Source organism: Bombina bombina, chromosome 4 (genome assembly GCF_027579735.1).
Source record: "Bombina bombina isolate aBomBom1 chromosome 4, aBomBom1.pri, whole genome shotgun sequence".
Classification (NCBI taxonomy): domain Eukaryota; kingdom Metazoa; phylum Chordata; class Amphibia; order Anura; family Bombinatoridae; genus Bombina; species Bombina bombina.
This window is the reverse complement of record NC_069502.1, coordinates 370,768,085-370,783,499: the sequence shown is the minus strand read 5'-3', so window position 1 is coordinate 370,783,499 and position 15,415 is coordinate 370,768,085. Positions and strand designations below refer to the sequence as shown.

The window sequence follows — 15,415 nt, the reverse complement described above, 5'->3', positions numbered from 1 at the left end:
CTCAAGTCTGGCCTTTAAGACGCCCTATATGCGTCTCTCCCCACCCTTCATGAAAGGTTAGTTAGATATACTTCAGAAGGCATTTAAAGAAGATCTAACCTGGAGTATACCCCCACGCTCCTTTTGTAGTGTATAACTAATGCTTCCTAATTTCATATTCACTCATCTAAATATAGTATTGCCAGCGAGATAGAAATTTTACTATAACATAAAGAATAAAACTGCTTAATTAAGAATTAGCCCCTGAACATGATATATCATTTTAGCCCCCTGACCCCAGATCATACACAATATTCACACATTTATTTGAACATACCCAGCCCTCCCCCGTAATCTATTCTTACGCCATAATAAGCTTTATCCCTTACATATATGTGGCTCAGCTTTAAAATTTATAAGCATGATTTAGAGTTAAAACACATATGTTCTATGTTTCCCATACCATAACTGTTGATTTCGCTTTATTCCAATCTCTCCCTATGTCTATTTATTACCTATAAATATGTTACGACCCAAGAGTGGTCTACATAACCAGATGTTGGGGAACAATGAAAACATACACTGCATTTAAATGGTTCCTTCCAATGATGAAATGAATGTTCATAAGCGTGTCTCACACCTTTTTACAGTTTTTTCAAAGGTTTATTGTGACAAAACATTTTACTGTAACAGCTTTGATGTATGTATACATTCAACTTATGATGTGTATGTTTAAAATATCAAAATAAAGCTCTTTTGAAAACTAAAAAAAAAAAAATATTAGTGTAAAAATTATGAAAAAAAGTGTGATGATAAAAAATGGTGAAAAAATGTATTAGCCAAAAAATGTGAGAAAAAGAAAGACCCAAAAAACACAATCCTCCCGAGATGATCCTGATAGTGGTTGTGTCTGTGAATCCTGTTTGGTGTAGTATCCCAGTGTCAATCCTATTTGATGTAGTGTCCTATAAACAATAAAATAACATAGTGTATTCCGTATAATAAAATAACAATGATTAGAGTTTTGCTTACCCAGTATCGACGCGTTTCGGCCCCTATGAGGCCTTTTTCAAGACATACAATTGTGTGACACAATTGGCCTTATATAGGGTAAGCAATCAAACAAAGTAAATTTTGGCGCCAAAACCGTTACTTTTTGGGCCACCCACTTCCTGTTTGTGATGTATTATGGGTAAATAGCTTTAATCACAAGAGTAGCTATTTAGAAGGGTCCTGTTTTAAAATTAAGGCTGTGTAGACTACTTCACTGTTTTGTACAATTATAATCAATATCCTTAAAATGTTCTGGAATTATGAATTGTGTTAAAAAAAATGTATTAAACGATGTATTAAAAGTTACAAGTAGTGTGCAATGACATCACTTCCGGTTTCGCTAAAACCGAAAGTGTGTCATGGAGTTTTGTTATACATTTTTAAGATAAATAATATCACCTGAACCTAGACGTGGCCTATCAGCACGTACCTGCTAGCTTCAACACAATGTAAAAATTCATATACAGACATATAAGAACATATGACCCCATATCACGCTAAACCGGAAGTTAAAAAGACCAACACTTCCGGTTTCGGCTCTTATAGATTAATTTGGAACGGACCGGATTACTTCTGGTCGTTTCTATTTATCTTAAAAACTTGCCCTTAGGCCATGTGTTGAGGGATCTATATTGAAGAATAAAAGGCCCAGGGTGCAGAACCCAAGATGTTTTTGAAAATCGCCAAACCGGATGTGTAAAGCGTCTCTTCCGGTTTCGGCTAAGGAGTAAACGGCTGTGTAAAGCGTCACTTCCGGTTTCGGCTAAGGGGCAAACGGCTGGCCATTTAGGCACTCGCTCTTGTAGCATATTAGTGTACTTTTGTAATGTATTTTTGATGTGTTTTGTGACACCTTTTTTTTTTCTCAAAACAGTTAACCAGAGCTCTGACGCGTTATCCCAACGAGTAGTAATTTCAAATTCACTCAAGCAATCGTATTTACTTTCAACTTGTAATTCGGGCAGAAAACCCTTTTCGCTCGCTCATAACTGTTAGCACTCCACTCGTAATCTGGCCCTTAAAGGGATACTAAACCCAAACCCAATCTTTATTTGAAAAGCAGGAATGTAAAGCTTATTAGCCATCCCATTTTAGGTTCAACACCCTGGATAGCGCTTTCTTATTGATGGCTACATTAAGTATCCCTTTAATGTTGTAAAGAATTTTTGGGAGAACTTTTAAATATTAAATTATATTTATAAAGCATAAAAAATTTGTTTCTATATGATCTTGTTGTCTTGCAGTAACCGTTTTATTAACCTGCAGAAGCCAGAGGTGACAGCAATATATTGCTTTGCAATGCAGGCCAGGCTCTGTCTGTATGTTATTAGTTAAAGTGTTTGAGATAAACTGAAGCTTTGCATATACTCAGCATTTGGCAAGCTCTGCTCATTGCTTTGGGATTCTATGATGAGAATTCATGGCATCAGTTTCCTCTTGAGATTTACTTAGTGGGACTATAAATATATGCTCCAGATTTCATTTCTTGTGAAACAAGACTATTTGCTGGTGTAATGTACTATATAAAAAACATATTTAAACTCTAAAATGTTTGCAGTACTTTAATGCTTAAAGTGGCAAACACATTAATGTAACAATTTTGTCTACTTACCACGGATCATCTAATTACTATTGGGAATATCACTCCTGCCCAGCAGGAGGCGGCAAAGAGCACCACAGCAAAGCTGTTAAATATCACCTCCCTTCCCTCCAACCCCAGTCATTCTCTTTGCCTATGTTAGAGCAAGGAAGTGGTAAAGTTAGGTGTTAAAAAATAACAAAATCTTGATTGAAGAATCTTTTCTAAGTAGTGCAGGATTGTGCAGCTTTCTCCTAGGGTGTAGCCGTAGTCCATATCAGTCTCTTCAGTAGAGCAGTGGTGGCTTTCAAACAATGGGAACTGGTGGGACATAATTCTCACTTCGCCTCCCATGTAGTTTATGCTGCCCTTATACTGAAAGCCTGAGTAAGATTACTCAGTCTTTATCTCTCTTTCCACAGGTCCATGTGAGGGAGAAGACCTCTCAAACCTAGTGAGCTGCCTTTGCTGCCTGGTAGATCTATGAAGTAAGTGCTGAATTTATTTTTTTTTGAGCTTAAAGGCAGGAAAAATTGGGCACATTATTTCTTTTAATACTGGGACACAGGAATTTCCCATATATGTTTGGGGAACATATTCACATAAGGCAGTATTTGTTATGGCAGGCACTGGGGCTGAGGAGTTTAATAGGCTCATGTTTAGTGTGGTTTTCACTTCTCCCGGCGGTTTGACTGTAAGAAAACATTTTGTCGAGCAGGAGGTTAATTTTTTAAGACGCCCACGATGGGCCTGCTATTAAATCAAAGACAGCATGAAGGGCCTGCCCCCGATCTGGGAACGGATCTTGTGGGGGCAGACTTTCCTTCCTCACTCAGGCTTGGGTTAGAGATGTTCAGGATCCCTGGGCGGTGGACATCGTGTCCCAGGGTTACAAACTAGAGTTCAAGAACTTTCCTCCCAGGGGCAGTTTTCTGCTTTCAAGGTTATCTGTAGACCAAATAAGAAGAGAGGCGTTCTTATACTGTGTTCAGGACCTCTCCGACCTGGGAGTGATAGCTCCTGTTTCCCGATACAGGAACGGGGTCTGGGATTCTATCCTTCAAGATGGAAACTATTAGTTCCATTTTTCCTTTTATCCAAGAGGCTCAATTTATGACAACGGTGGATTTAAAGGGCGCGTACCTGCATGTTCCTATCCACAGGGACCATCACAAGTTTCTACGGTTTGCATTTCTAGACAAACACTTCCAGTTTGTGGCTCTTCCATTCAGCCTTGCCACAGCTCCCAGAATTTTCTCAAAGGTTCTGGGATTCCTGTTGGCGGTGCTCCATTTGCGGGGCATTGCAGTGGCTACTTATCTGGACGATATTCTGATCCAGGCGCCATCCTTTCAACAAGCAAGATCCCACAAAGAAATGTTGTTGTCTTTCCTGCAATCTCACGGATGGAAGGTAAATTTGGAAAAGAGCTCCTTAGTTCCAAATACAAGGGTAATACTCTTGGGAACCATAATAGATTCCTTATCAATGAAGATTTTTCTGACAGAAGTCAGGAAATCAAAGATTTTTGATTCTTGCCTAGCACTTCAGTCCTCTCCTCGGCCATCAGTGGCTCAGTGCATGGAGGTAATCGGTCTGATGGTAGCATCAATGGACATCATCCCGTTCGCCTGTTTCCACCTCAGACCTCTGCAGTTAAACATGCTCAGTCAGTGGAATGGAGATTATGCGGATCTATCTCCGCAAATACAGCTGGAGCAGGAGACAAGGGATTCACTTCTTTAGTGGTTGTCTCTGGATCATCTCTCCTAGGGAACCTGCTTTCGCAGACCCTCTTGGGTGATTGTGACAACAGACGCCAGCCTTCTGGGATGGGGAGCCGTCTGGGGCTCTCTAAAGGCTCAGGGAACTTGGACTCAGTCGGAGTCTGTTCTGCCCATAAACATTCTGGAGCTGAAAGCAATCTTCAATGCTCGCCTGGCCTCAGTTAGCCTCGGCCCGGTTTATCAGGTTCCAGTCGGACAACATAACTTCAGTGGCTTACATCAACCATCAGGGAGGAACGCGGAGTTCCTTGGCCATGACAGAGGTAGCCAAGATAATTCGGTGGGCGGAGACCCACAATTGCTGTCTGTCGTCGATCCACATCCAAGGAGTGGACAACTGGGAGGCGGACTTCCTGAGCAGGCAGACCTTTCACCCGGGGGAGTCGGAACTCCATCCGGAAGTGTTTTCCAGCCTGATTCTCAAATGGGGTCAGCCGGAATTGGATCTCATGGCATCTTGGCAGAATGCCAAGCTTCCAAGGTCAAGGGACCCTCAGGCTGTACTGATAGACGCCCTGGCGGTACCTTGGAATTTCAGTCTTGCATACCTATTTCCTCCGTTCACTCTTCTTCCTCGGGTCATTGCTCGAATCAAGCAGGAGAGGGCGTCGGTGATCCTCATTGCACCGGCGTGGCCTCGCTGGATTTGGTATGCAGACCTGGTGGACATGTCATCTCTTCCACCTTGGAGATTTCCATTGAGGAAGGGCCTTCTTCTTCAAGGGCCATTCCTCCATCCAAATCTAGTTTCTCTGAAGCTGACTGCTTGGAGATTGAACGCTTAATTTTATCCAAGCGTGGATTTTCGGAATCGGTCATTGAGACCATGATTCAGGCTCGTAAACCTTTGACTAGAAAGATTTACCACAAAATATGGCGTAAATATCTATATTGGTGTGAATCCAAGGGCTACTCTTGGAGTAGAGTTAGGATTCCTAGAATTCTGTCCTTTCTCCAAGAGGGGTTGGGGAAGGGTTTCTCGGCAAGTTCCCTAAAGGGTCAAATATCTGCCTGGTCTATTTTGTTACATAAACGTCTGGCGGACGTACCAGACGTACAATCTTTTTGTCAGGCCTTGGTCAGGATCAGGCCAGTGTTCAAGCCAGTTACTCCTCCCTGGAGTCTTAATTTAGTCCTTAAGTTTTGTTTCTTGTTGCTATTTCATCTGCTCGTAGAGTGTCAGAGCTCTCGGCATTACAGTGTGAGTCTCCTTACCTTATTTTTCATTCGGATAAGGTGGTTTTGCGTACTAAGTTAGGGTTTCTCCCTAAAGTAGTTTCAGAACGGAACATTAATCAGGAGATTGTTGTGCCTTCCTTGTGTCCTAAACCACCTTCTCAGAGGGAACGTCTGCTGCACAATCTGGACGTGGTGCGTGCATTGAAATTCTATTTACAAAATGTATGCTTACCTGATAAATTTATTTATTTATTTCTTGACACAATGAGTCCACGGCCTGCCCTGTTCTTTAGACAGGTTGTTGGTATATTATAAACTTCAGACACCTCTGCACCTCGTTACTTCCTTTCTCTCCTTTACTTCGGTCGACTGACTGGGGTTGGAGGGAAGGGAGGTGATATTTAACAGCTTTGCTGTGGTGCTCTTTGCCGCCTCCTGCTGTGCAGGAGTGATATTCCCAATAGTAATTAGATGATCCGTGGACTCATCGTGTCAAGAAAGAAATACATTTATCAGGTAAGCATAATTATTATTTTTTTTTGTTTAAACTAAAAAAGCAGTTTCTGGGCAAGTCTTTCAATGGATAAAAAAAAATAACTTGATAGTTTTTCACATATTTCACCTTGTTTTCATATTTGTCATGCATAATTCACTCAGTTCTACTAGTTCAAACCTTTTTTTCCCTGTGGTGTACAAGGTAAAATGGTAAAGAGCAAGCATGAGTTATATCCTTTCCTAAATATTTCAAATGTTTTATCGTTCAAATAAAATAAATCATTGCAAAATATCTTGATATCTTGCAGTATTAACTTACATGATTCACCTTAAAGGGACAGACTAGTCAAAATTAAACTTTCATGATTCAGATAGGGCATGCAATTTTAAACAACTTTACAATTCACTTTTATCATCAAATTTGCTTTGCTCTCTTGGTATTATTTTTTGAAAGCTAAACCTAGGTAGGCTCATATGCTAATTTCTAAAACCTTGAAGGCCACCCCTTATTTCAATGCATTTGGCAGTTTTTAACAGCTAGAGGGCATAAGTTCATGTGTTCCATACAGATAACATTGTGGCCGTGGATTTACAAGTCACAGGGCACTGATTGGCTAAAAGCAAGTCTGTCAAAAGAACTAAAATAAGGGGGCAGTCTGCAAAGGCTTAGATATAAGGTAATCACAGAGGTAAAAAGTATATTAAAACAGGGGAATGGGTAATAACGGGATTATCTATCTTTTTAAACAATAAACATTCTGGAGTAGACTGTCCCTTTAATGTTTTTTCTCTACTACACAGCCTTGTTGTGAATAAAGTTTTGTTTTGTTCTATACCTTCTTACATCTTCCATGTGCATAAGTTCCCTATAGATTGTAACCTGCTTTATTATGTTTCCTGCATAATTGGAAACCAGTAATTCTGTAAGCAAAATTCTGTTTACGCAGATTAAATGTTAAATATTTAATAGAATTTGCAATTAAAATTAGTTTTCCCTCCAGTCTGGAAGTGTATATATGTTTGACCATGATTAGGGTGTGTAGTATAAATATGTTATGTATAGAAGCCAGAGTTTATATCACTAAACACACATTGTGTCTTTCCTCACAGGTGCTTCGGTCGGCATCGGATTGGTCAGCAGGTATTAAGTACCATGAAGACTCTATTCATAATGCCTATGTGCACGTGATAGAAAATAGCAAACACTACATTTACATTGAGGTGTGTTGAATCAGTACTCGCTTGTCTCACTACTGTACTTGTTAGCACTGGTGCACTGATTAAGCGATTACTGTGTATAAAATCGCAATCTTTGCTATGCATAATCAAACAACATATGCAAAAGCAAGAGGTGTTTGGTGTATCTATAAAGCTTAAAGGGATGGTAAATTAAAATGAAACTTATACTGATTGGATAGAGAATGAATTGTTAAACAACTTTCCAATTTACTTCTGTTATCAATATTTGCTTAGTTCTCTTGGTATCCTTTGTTAAGAGTAATCTAAGGTGAGCTTGAGAATGTGTGCGTCTTAAGCCATCTAGCAGCAGCGTTTGCAACATTGCTTATAGCAAAGTTATACATAGTTACAAACACTGCTGCCATAGACTGTTATAGACACGTGCACACTCCTAAGCGCCCAGTACACCAACCACAGAGGTTGCTGTGGCTTTCGATTTTACTTTATTATTACTCACTGCTTACTATATGTGTTTTTTATTCTGAAACTTTATCTGTGATCTTCTGTTATGTTGAAGTGAGTAGACCGGTTTTAGGTAGGTTGAAGCCATATGATATATAATACCAGGGAGGGTAGGAGACCAGGGTTGATAAAGACAAGCATCTCAATAGTGTTGCACAGTTAGGAACATGTATAATTTCCCCCATTTATACACTGAGGCTTTGCTTATCAGTGTCAGGTACTTACCTGCGGTGGTCCGGGAGATCCCGCTCCTGCTGCGGGGGGAGACACCGAAGCCTGCTTCTCTGGCCTCAACGTCCCACAGGGAGGAACATGAGGGCCAGGCTGCAGCTTCTCTCTAGGTGCACGCGGCAGCACGTTGCCTAGATTTAAAGAGGCCATGTCCTAATTACCGGAACTCCCACCTGGAGGCCTCAGGTGTGGGAGTTCCTATGAAAGCTAACTTGGCCCACCACTCTGGGCTGAGTTATTGAAAAGCCTACCTTTTTCCTGAAGCTTAGCATACTATTCCTGTACCTGTGTTTGCTCACCTTGTTCAAGAAACCAAGAATCCTTACCTGATACCTGTGTATGTTCACCTTGTTCTAGAGACCAAGCACACTTAAATTGTACCTGCATGTTCTCAACTGGTTCCTGAAAGCCAAGCATACTGACCTAATATTTGTGTATGACCACCTTGTTCCAGAGACCAAACATACTTGCCTTGTACCTGCGTATGCTCACCTGGTCCCTGAAAGCCAAGCATACTTACCTGAAACTTGTGTATACTCACCTTGTTCCAGAGACCAAGAATACTTACTTTGTACCTGTGTATGCTCAACTGATTCCTGAAAGCCAAGCATACTGACCTGATACTTGTGTATGCTCACCTTGTTCCTGAAGCTGTGCTTGCTATACCTAACCAGTATCCCGTGACAAGCTCACCAACAGTACCCGCTGGGTATCCTGTGCCTGCTGAGAATTCTGTGTCTTCTATACCAGTGACAGGTTTCCTCAAACCTGTTGTACCTACCTGGTATCCTGTGACAAGCTCAACAACAGGACCCACTGGGTATCCTGTGCCTGTTGGGTATCCTGTGTCTGCTATACCAGTGACAGCCTTCCTCAAACCAGCCGTACCTGCTGTACCTACCCGGTATCCCGTGACAGTCTCACCAATGGTACCCGCTGGGTATCCTGTGCCTGCTGAGTATCCTGTGTCTTCTATACCAGTGACAGGTTTCCTCAAACCTGTTGTACCTACCTGGTATCCTGTGACAAGCTCAACAACAGGACCCACTCGGTATCCTGTGCCTGTTGGGTATCCTGTGTCTGCTATACCAGTGACAGCCTTCCTCAAACCAGCCGTACCTGCTGTACCTACCCGGTATCCCGTGACAGTCTCACCAATAGTACCCGCTGGGTATCCTGTGCCTGCTGAGTATCCTGTGTCTTCTATACCAGTGACAGGTTTCCTCAAACCTGTTGTACCTACCTGGTATCCTGTGACAAGCTCAACAACAGGACCCACTGGGTATCCTGTGCCTGTTGGGTATCCTGTGTCTGCTATACCAGTGACAGCCTTCCTCAAACCAGCCGTACCTGCTGTACCTACCCGGTATCCCGTGACAGTCTCACCAATAGTACCCGCTGGGTATCCTGTGCCTGCTGAGTATCCTGTGTCTTCTATACCAGTGACAGGTTTCCTCAAACCTGTTGTACCTACCTGGTATCCTGTGACAAGCTCAACAACAGGACCCACTGGGTATCCTGTGCCTGTTGGGTATCCTGTGTCTGCTATACCAGTGACAGCTTTCCTCAAACCAGTTGTGCTTGCTGTACCTACCTGGTATCCCGTGACAGTCTCACCCTCTATACCATTGGGTGTATTGGACAATCCTGGCATCAGTGTTTACTGCAACCTATTTAAGTATTCTGAAATTTGAATAATACTTTAGTGTTCTACCTTGTGGTTTCTGTGATCTTCAATTTAAACTGCCAACTGTTCTTTTACTTACTGTTCAGTGAAGCTTTTAAAAGACTTTTGTTGTTCAGTGTATCTGTTCCTGCATTCTGATTTTGACACACTCTAACCTCCTCACAAGCAGGGCTTAAGATATCAGGGTGTTCTAGTGCTGGGACTGGAATTTCTGGATCTATTAAGCTACTGCTCACAATCACTGCTGCAGCAAAGACCAGAAATGACTACCTCATAAAATGCCACCTGCTTGTGAAACTTTCAAAAGTTTTTTAACAAAAGTAAAAATTAACAAACAAATCCTCAGTAAATCTATAACATATATTGTTTTCCTTTTCATCAGCCCCAACACAGTAGTTAGCAGGTTAAACATATTGAGATAATATCACTGTCTAATTTCAGGCTGTGTAACATATATATAAATTAGGGTGTTTTGTGGTGTCCTGCTATAAAAATGCTGAAGCGTTAATAATTTAACCCTTGATGACTTATTTTGCTACTTGCTGTAAAGTCATTCTTCCTATGTCAGTTATATACTTGAGTGTAAGGGAACTGGTGAGGAGATTGAAGATATAACCTGTGGTAAAGGCTATAAGTGCAAAAAGAAAATCCTCAAATATATTACAGCAATTTTTTCCTTGCACTATTGCTTACATATAACCATCTGTTTAATGTCTGCAAATGGATTAAACGCACAGGTAAAGTAATCTCCAGTGCAGCAATGCACTACTGGGAGCTAGTTGAAGCACATCTGGTGAGCCAATGACAAATGTGTGTAGCCACAGTGGTGCATTGCTGTAGAAGTAAATTTAAAAATGACTTGCTAGGGGAGTGGCTAGGCAGCGGCCATGAATGGTCGCAATATCTGTTGCTCCTAGAGAGATCTGCTTGAACCGCCGATTTAGGCAGTGATTCTGCAATATCTACTATTATCCACCTCATCTTTCACTAGATAGAAGGGAGCAGTACTGAACTATCCTGAATTGCAGAAGTTTATGACCTATAGGATCCAGATCTGGCCCGTTGAGTTCTAAGGTGGCGGCCTTGCAGTAGAATTTCAACACCCCCCCCCCCCATAAAATGGGGTATAGCAGTTACTAATTAACTGCCTACTACACTACGAAGGAAACCATCTTCCAAGATAACCCATCTAAGGGCAGGTGAGGTTGAAAAAGAGCCATACGAACTTTGTTTTATAAAGGGGGACTTACAAGATGGAGGCCCTAAACAAATGGGAGCGTGAGATGAAGCGGCACATAACTGAACACTATCGGAACTTGGAGGCCGAACTGTGTAGGCTTTTTTTTAGTCCCGCCACTACAGAAGTCCCGCTAAGTGTGAGTAAAGGGGACACTATGCCTCTTCGGTTGGACTTAGTTTGCAAGGAGGCATCCGACTCCAGCACACAGACACCCAGTGGGGGGACTGGACTCTACGAGGGGCAGGCACTTAAGTCAGATTTGCAGATCGGAGCTGCATGTGAAGTGCAGACGGAGGCGTCCTGCACGTTAACAGAGGAGATCTCTCCCCCGGACACTGCCCGTGCAATAACAGAGGATGATGCAGTAACGCAGAGAGACCCCAGCTTCAGATCCACTCTAGCCGAAAACCCCAGCCTGCTACCCCTTACCTACCCGCTAATAGCCGCGACCGGAGCAGGAAAGGAAATAAGCAGAAAGTTTTTCAACACCCAAGGAAACCGGGGCCTTTCCGAAACGGGATACCTACAAGTCCCAATTCCACAGAGAGTATGCTCCTCTTTTTCGGGCATTCCTTGGTGGTGTCGTCATCTCAGTTTGGCGCTATGTGACCGGGACAGTGATTCTCTAGACGTGAGACAAGGAGTGGGGTAACTTAAAATTTAAAAGTTAGGCTCTAGATCTTCTCTTGGAACATATCAGGAGATCTGTAATAGTTGGCTAGTACTAAGCAATGGTATTCCCCATTTTATATATGAGTCCTGTATTTGACTATCTGGCTATTGGGTTCACGAGGACTCCCCCAATTATAAGCTTTATTAATATCTGTGGTCTGCCCTAGTTACTAGCCTGTATGTATGCGCATTCCCCCTGGACATTCAACCTTGGTGTTTCTAAGGGACTTGAGAAACTCTTATATGCTTTGTCCAAATTGTTCTTTCTTAAGATAGCAATCATACCACTTGTTTACACTAAGTTAAATTGTATTAAATAGCAATGGTAATGTAGAGTTTTGACCCATAGTATAACTACATGTGCAATACAATCAAATGATCTAGCTAACTTGCTCCATACAAGTTCACTGTAATGCTTTAACTAAGTTGCTTAATACAATGGTTAATGTTTATGTTTACCACTTCTTTTAAGTTGCATCTCCCTATAATTCCATAGAATCCTTACCATAGTGCAGACATATATCACAGGTATAAATAGCAGTCAATATAGTCCCCTTGATAAAAAGTAAATGTGCTAAGTAGAGCTGCGAGTTATATAGGACAGCACATTAGTGCATCTACACCCGTACTAATAATGGAAGACTAGGGAGAAGCAGATATTTATACATGGCTATGTACCTCCCTGTAGTGCTCTATAGTTACATGACACTTCAACCCCTGCCCTTTATGGCTAACTTAACGTGCCTATATTGATGGTTCCCCTATCATTTTATATGCCTGTGTGTGAAACTGGGCCCAACAGTGGCCTTTACATCCTTTCTTTTATACTCCCCTTCCCCATCACACTCAGTCATTAACGGTCCATTAGTAGCCGTTCTTTTCCAAGTTGGGGGAATCAATTTCATTATTATATTAAGGTCCAAGAGTGACCATGTGTTACATTAGAACACCTCTTCTTAAACATTTAGTCTATGTGGGTCCATGAGTGGCCTGTTAAATTATTAGAGGTGTATTTCTTTCTTTATCCTATATAAAAAATTAAATGAGGTTCCACTTTTTTAGTTCGGTAGTAGTTTGATGCATAGAATTGTCCTGTCCTACAGCACTATTGTAGCCTATAGTATGAAGTCTTTGTATCTCTGATTGTAATGACTAAATCATTGTATGATGTTCCTATTATGATGACTGCTGAGCATTTAACAACTGTAATGAATGTTTAGTGTTTATACAGTAGTACCATATTGTCTTACTGATTATAGGTTATCCTGTGCATTGTAATTCACTACACTCTTCCCGAATGTTAATGCTAACCAAATATTATTGTACCTTATGCATATATGCTGCCGAACTTCGTTTGTTTATTGTTATGTATTTGCAGAACCTCAATAAAAATCTTTTAAAAAAAAAAAAAAAAAAAAAATGACTTGCTAGATCTGAATCTTTAAAGATTAAATTTGACTCTCTTATTAATTAGGCAATCAGAATGGCTAAATTATACTAGTAGTATTTAATGAACTTGTTTTGGGGGTGGTCTATCTGAGTGGGTGGAGCTATGCAAACAGTAAATGGGTGTGACTCTGCTGCAAAGTGCCCCTGGAAAAAAATTCTCAAAAGTTGGCAACTGTGGTTTAGTCTTCAACAAATGGTATCAAAAGCAAATTTGATAATAGAAGTAAATTGGAAAGTTGTTTTAAAATGCCATGCTCTATCTGAATCGCAAAACTTTAATCTTGATTTTACTCTCCCTTTTAAGAAGATCAGACAATTATATTCTGAGTTATAAGAAAAATCTGATATTGACAAACCAGAACAAAATTCTCCACCATTCTCAGGTGGAAGTGACGAAGAAATGTGTAATAGGAAGTCTGGTGCTGGTATTCTCATATTTCTTGTGGTGCAGATTCTCAGTAAATGAGGCTATATTGCCTTGTTATAGTTAAGTCATATTATTTTTGCTGTGTTTTTCATTTCAGAACCAGTTTTTTATTAGCTGTGCTGATAATAAGGTTGTGTTTAACAAGATTGGCGACACTATTGCTCAGAGAATCCTTAAGGCTCACAGGTAATTTGTGTTCATGGTATTTTGTTTTAATACAGCAGAATTTGTCTATAACTGTGCATGGTGTATACATTCTATCTCTCTTCTAAGGTGTCACTTTTAAAGAGTGCTTTCCATAAAAATGAAAAACAATTAAAAAAAAAATGTTACTTATTATAATTACCTGAAACAATTACAGTGTAATTTTGTTTTGTGGTTCCCAGAGAATGCATGCTTCTTAATACACTACAAGACCACCCTAGGAGGGCTGAATTGGTCAGGGGCTACATTACATTATACTTAATCTTATACTAAACATACCACCTCAAAATAATATTGGTTTCTAATCACATTTTTATTTCATTATATAAGAAACTAGTTACTATTAAAGGTCAATATAAAATCAGAAAAGTTTTCTAAATAAAGTCAGTTGTATTTAAATCTAAGATAAACTCATTAGAGTAACTGTTCTGTGCTTTACTTTGATCTTTTGTGATTCAACTGTAATCTTGCGAAATTCAACCGTGATCTTGTGAGATTTTGTAGTAAACTTCCTGACACTAAGTAGGAAAATACAATGAGTGTGTCTACACATGCCAGATACACCCCCCATTTGCAAGTCCCAAGACAAGTTCCTCTACAATCAGGGATGTAGCTATTTGAAATCTCGAGGTGACATACCGTAGTTTTTTAAAGAAATGTTTGTTTATTTTTTAGTCAGCTTTTTACAGATATGCTGTATCATTTTAAATGATTTACCCACATGCTAATCAAGGGATTTAGCATATAAGTAACATGTCCCTTTAATTTAAATGTATATAATAATCATATTTACAGAATGTGATACAAATACCGTCTAATTTATTTTTAATACAAATACTAACAGGGGCCACACACAAGCTTTGGCAAGTGTGGTGTAGTTTGGTTAGGCCTACTATAAGCTATCTATATTGTATAGTAGTTGGCACTCAATAAATTAATCTGCGCTTTCAGGAACAAAAACCTTTACATTCTGTGCTCTAGATTGTTTAGCACTTTTTAGGCTCTGCAAACACTCAGGCTGTCCAAAATTAAAAGGACATTAAATCCAAATGTTAAAAAAATCATTCCTAAATCAAGCTGCTGATTGGTGGCTGCACATAGATGACTTGTGTGATTGACTCACCCTTGTGCATTGCTATTTTTTCAACAAAGGATATCTGAAGAATGAAGCAAATTAAATAGAAGTAAATTGGAAAAAAATTTAAAATTGTATTCTCTATCTGAATCATGAAATACAAATATTGGGTTTCATGTCCCTTTAATTCTCAAAGAAAAAAGGTTACATCTTTGTGTGTGTAAAAGTTGTCTGACGTGAATACAAATCAAACAGTGATATTACTAGTAAAGTAAGCAGTATTTGCTTCTAGTTTAGTATAAATTATTTTTAATAGTTTTAGTAGATTGTTAGACAACCTCTCAGCATAGACATATTGTGGCAAAATGCTTAGAGAATGGAAAAGAAACATCACACCATACAAATTTATTAAAAAAAAAAGGTATTTTTGTGTAGTACTGTATTTTGGAATATGATTTTTACAAAGTACCCAGTCTAATGTGAGGAAAATTCTCATTTCATTGAGTTCTATGTTCTATTGCATTAGATTCTCATAGCGTGAAGAAGTATAGGAGATTGCCTGTTAATAAGGTACAGAGTGCTGTGAACGACCTCTTACTTGTGTAGCATTGCATAGTTGTATTTTGCATTCCTGTCAATTAACAGTCTACACCACTG

At 40.0% G+C, this 15,415-nt stretch overlaps 1 protein-coding gene across 2 annotated transcripts in view; it reads left to right on the top strand.

The window, feature by feature from the left end:
• PLD1 (phospholipase D1) overlaps window positions 1-15,415 on the top strand; it is a 505,989-nt gene that overhangs the window by 441,521 nt on the left and 49,053 nt on the right. For both annotated transcript variants that reach the window (XM_053710137.1, XM_053710138.1), the window contains exons 19-20: window positions 7,183-7,293; window positions 13,577-13,665. In XM_053710137.1, the coding sequence (XP_053566112.1) occupies window positions 7,183-7,293; window positions 13,577-13,665 (200 nt within the window). The remainder of the gene's footprint in view (window positions 1-7,182; window positions 7,294-13,576; window positions 13,666-15,415) is intronic.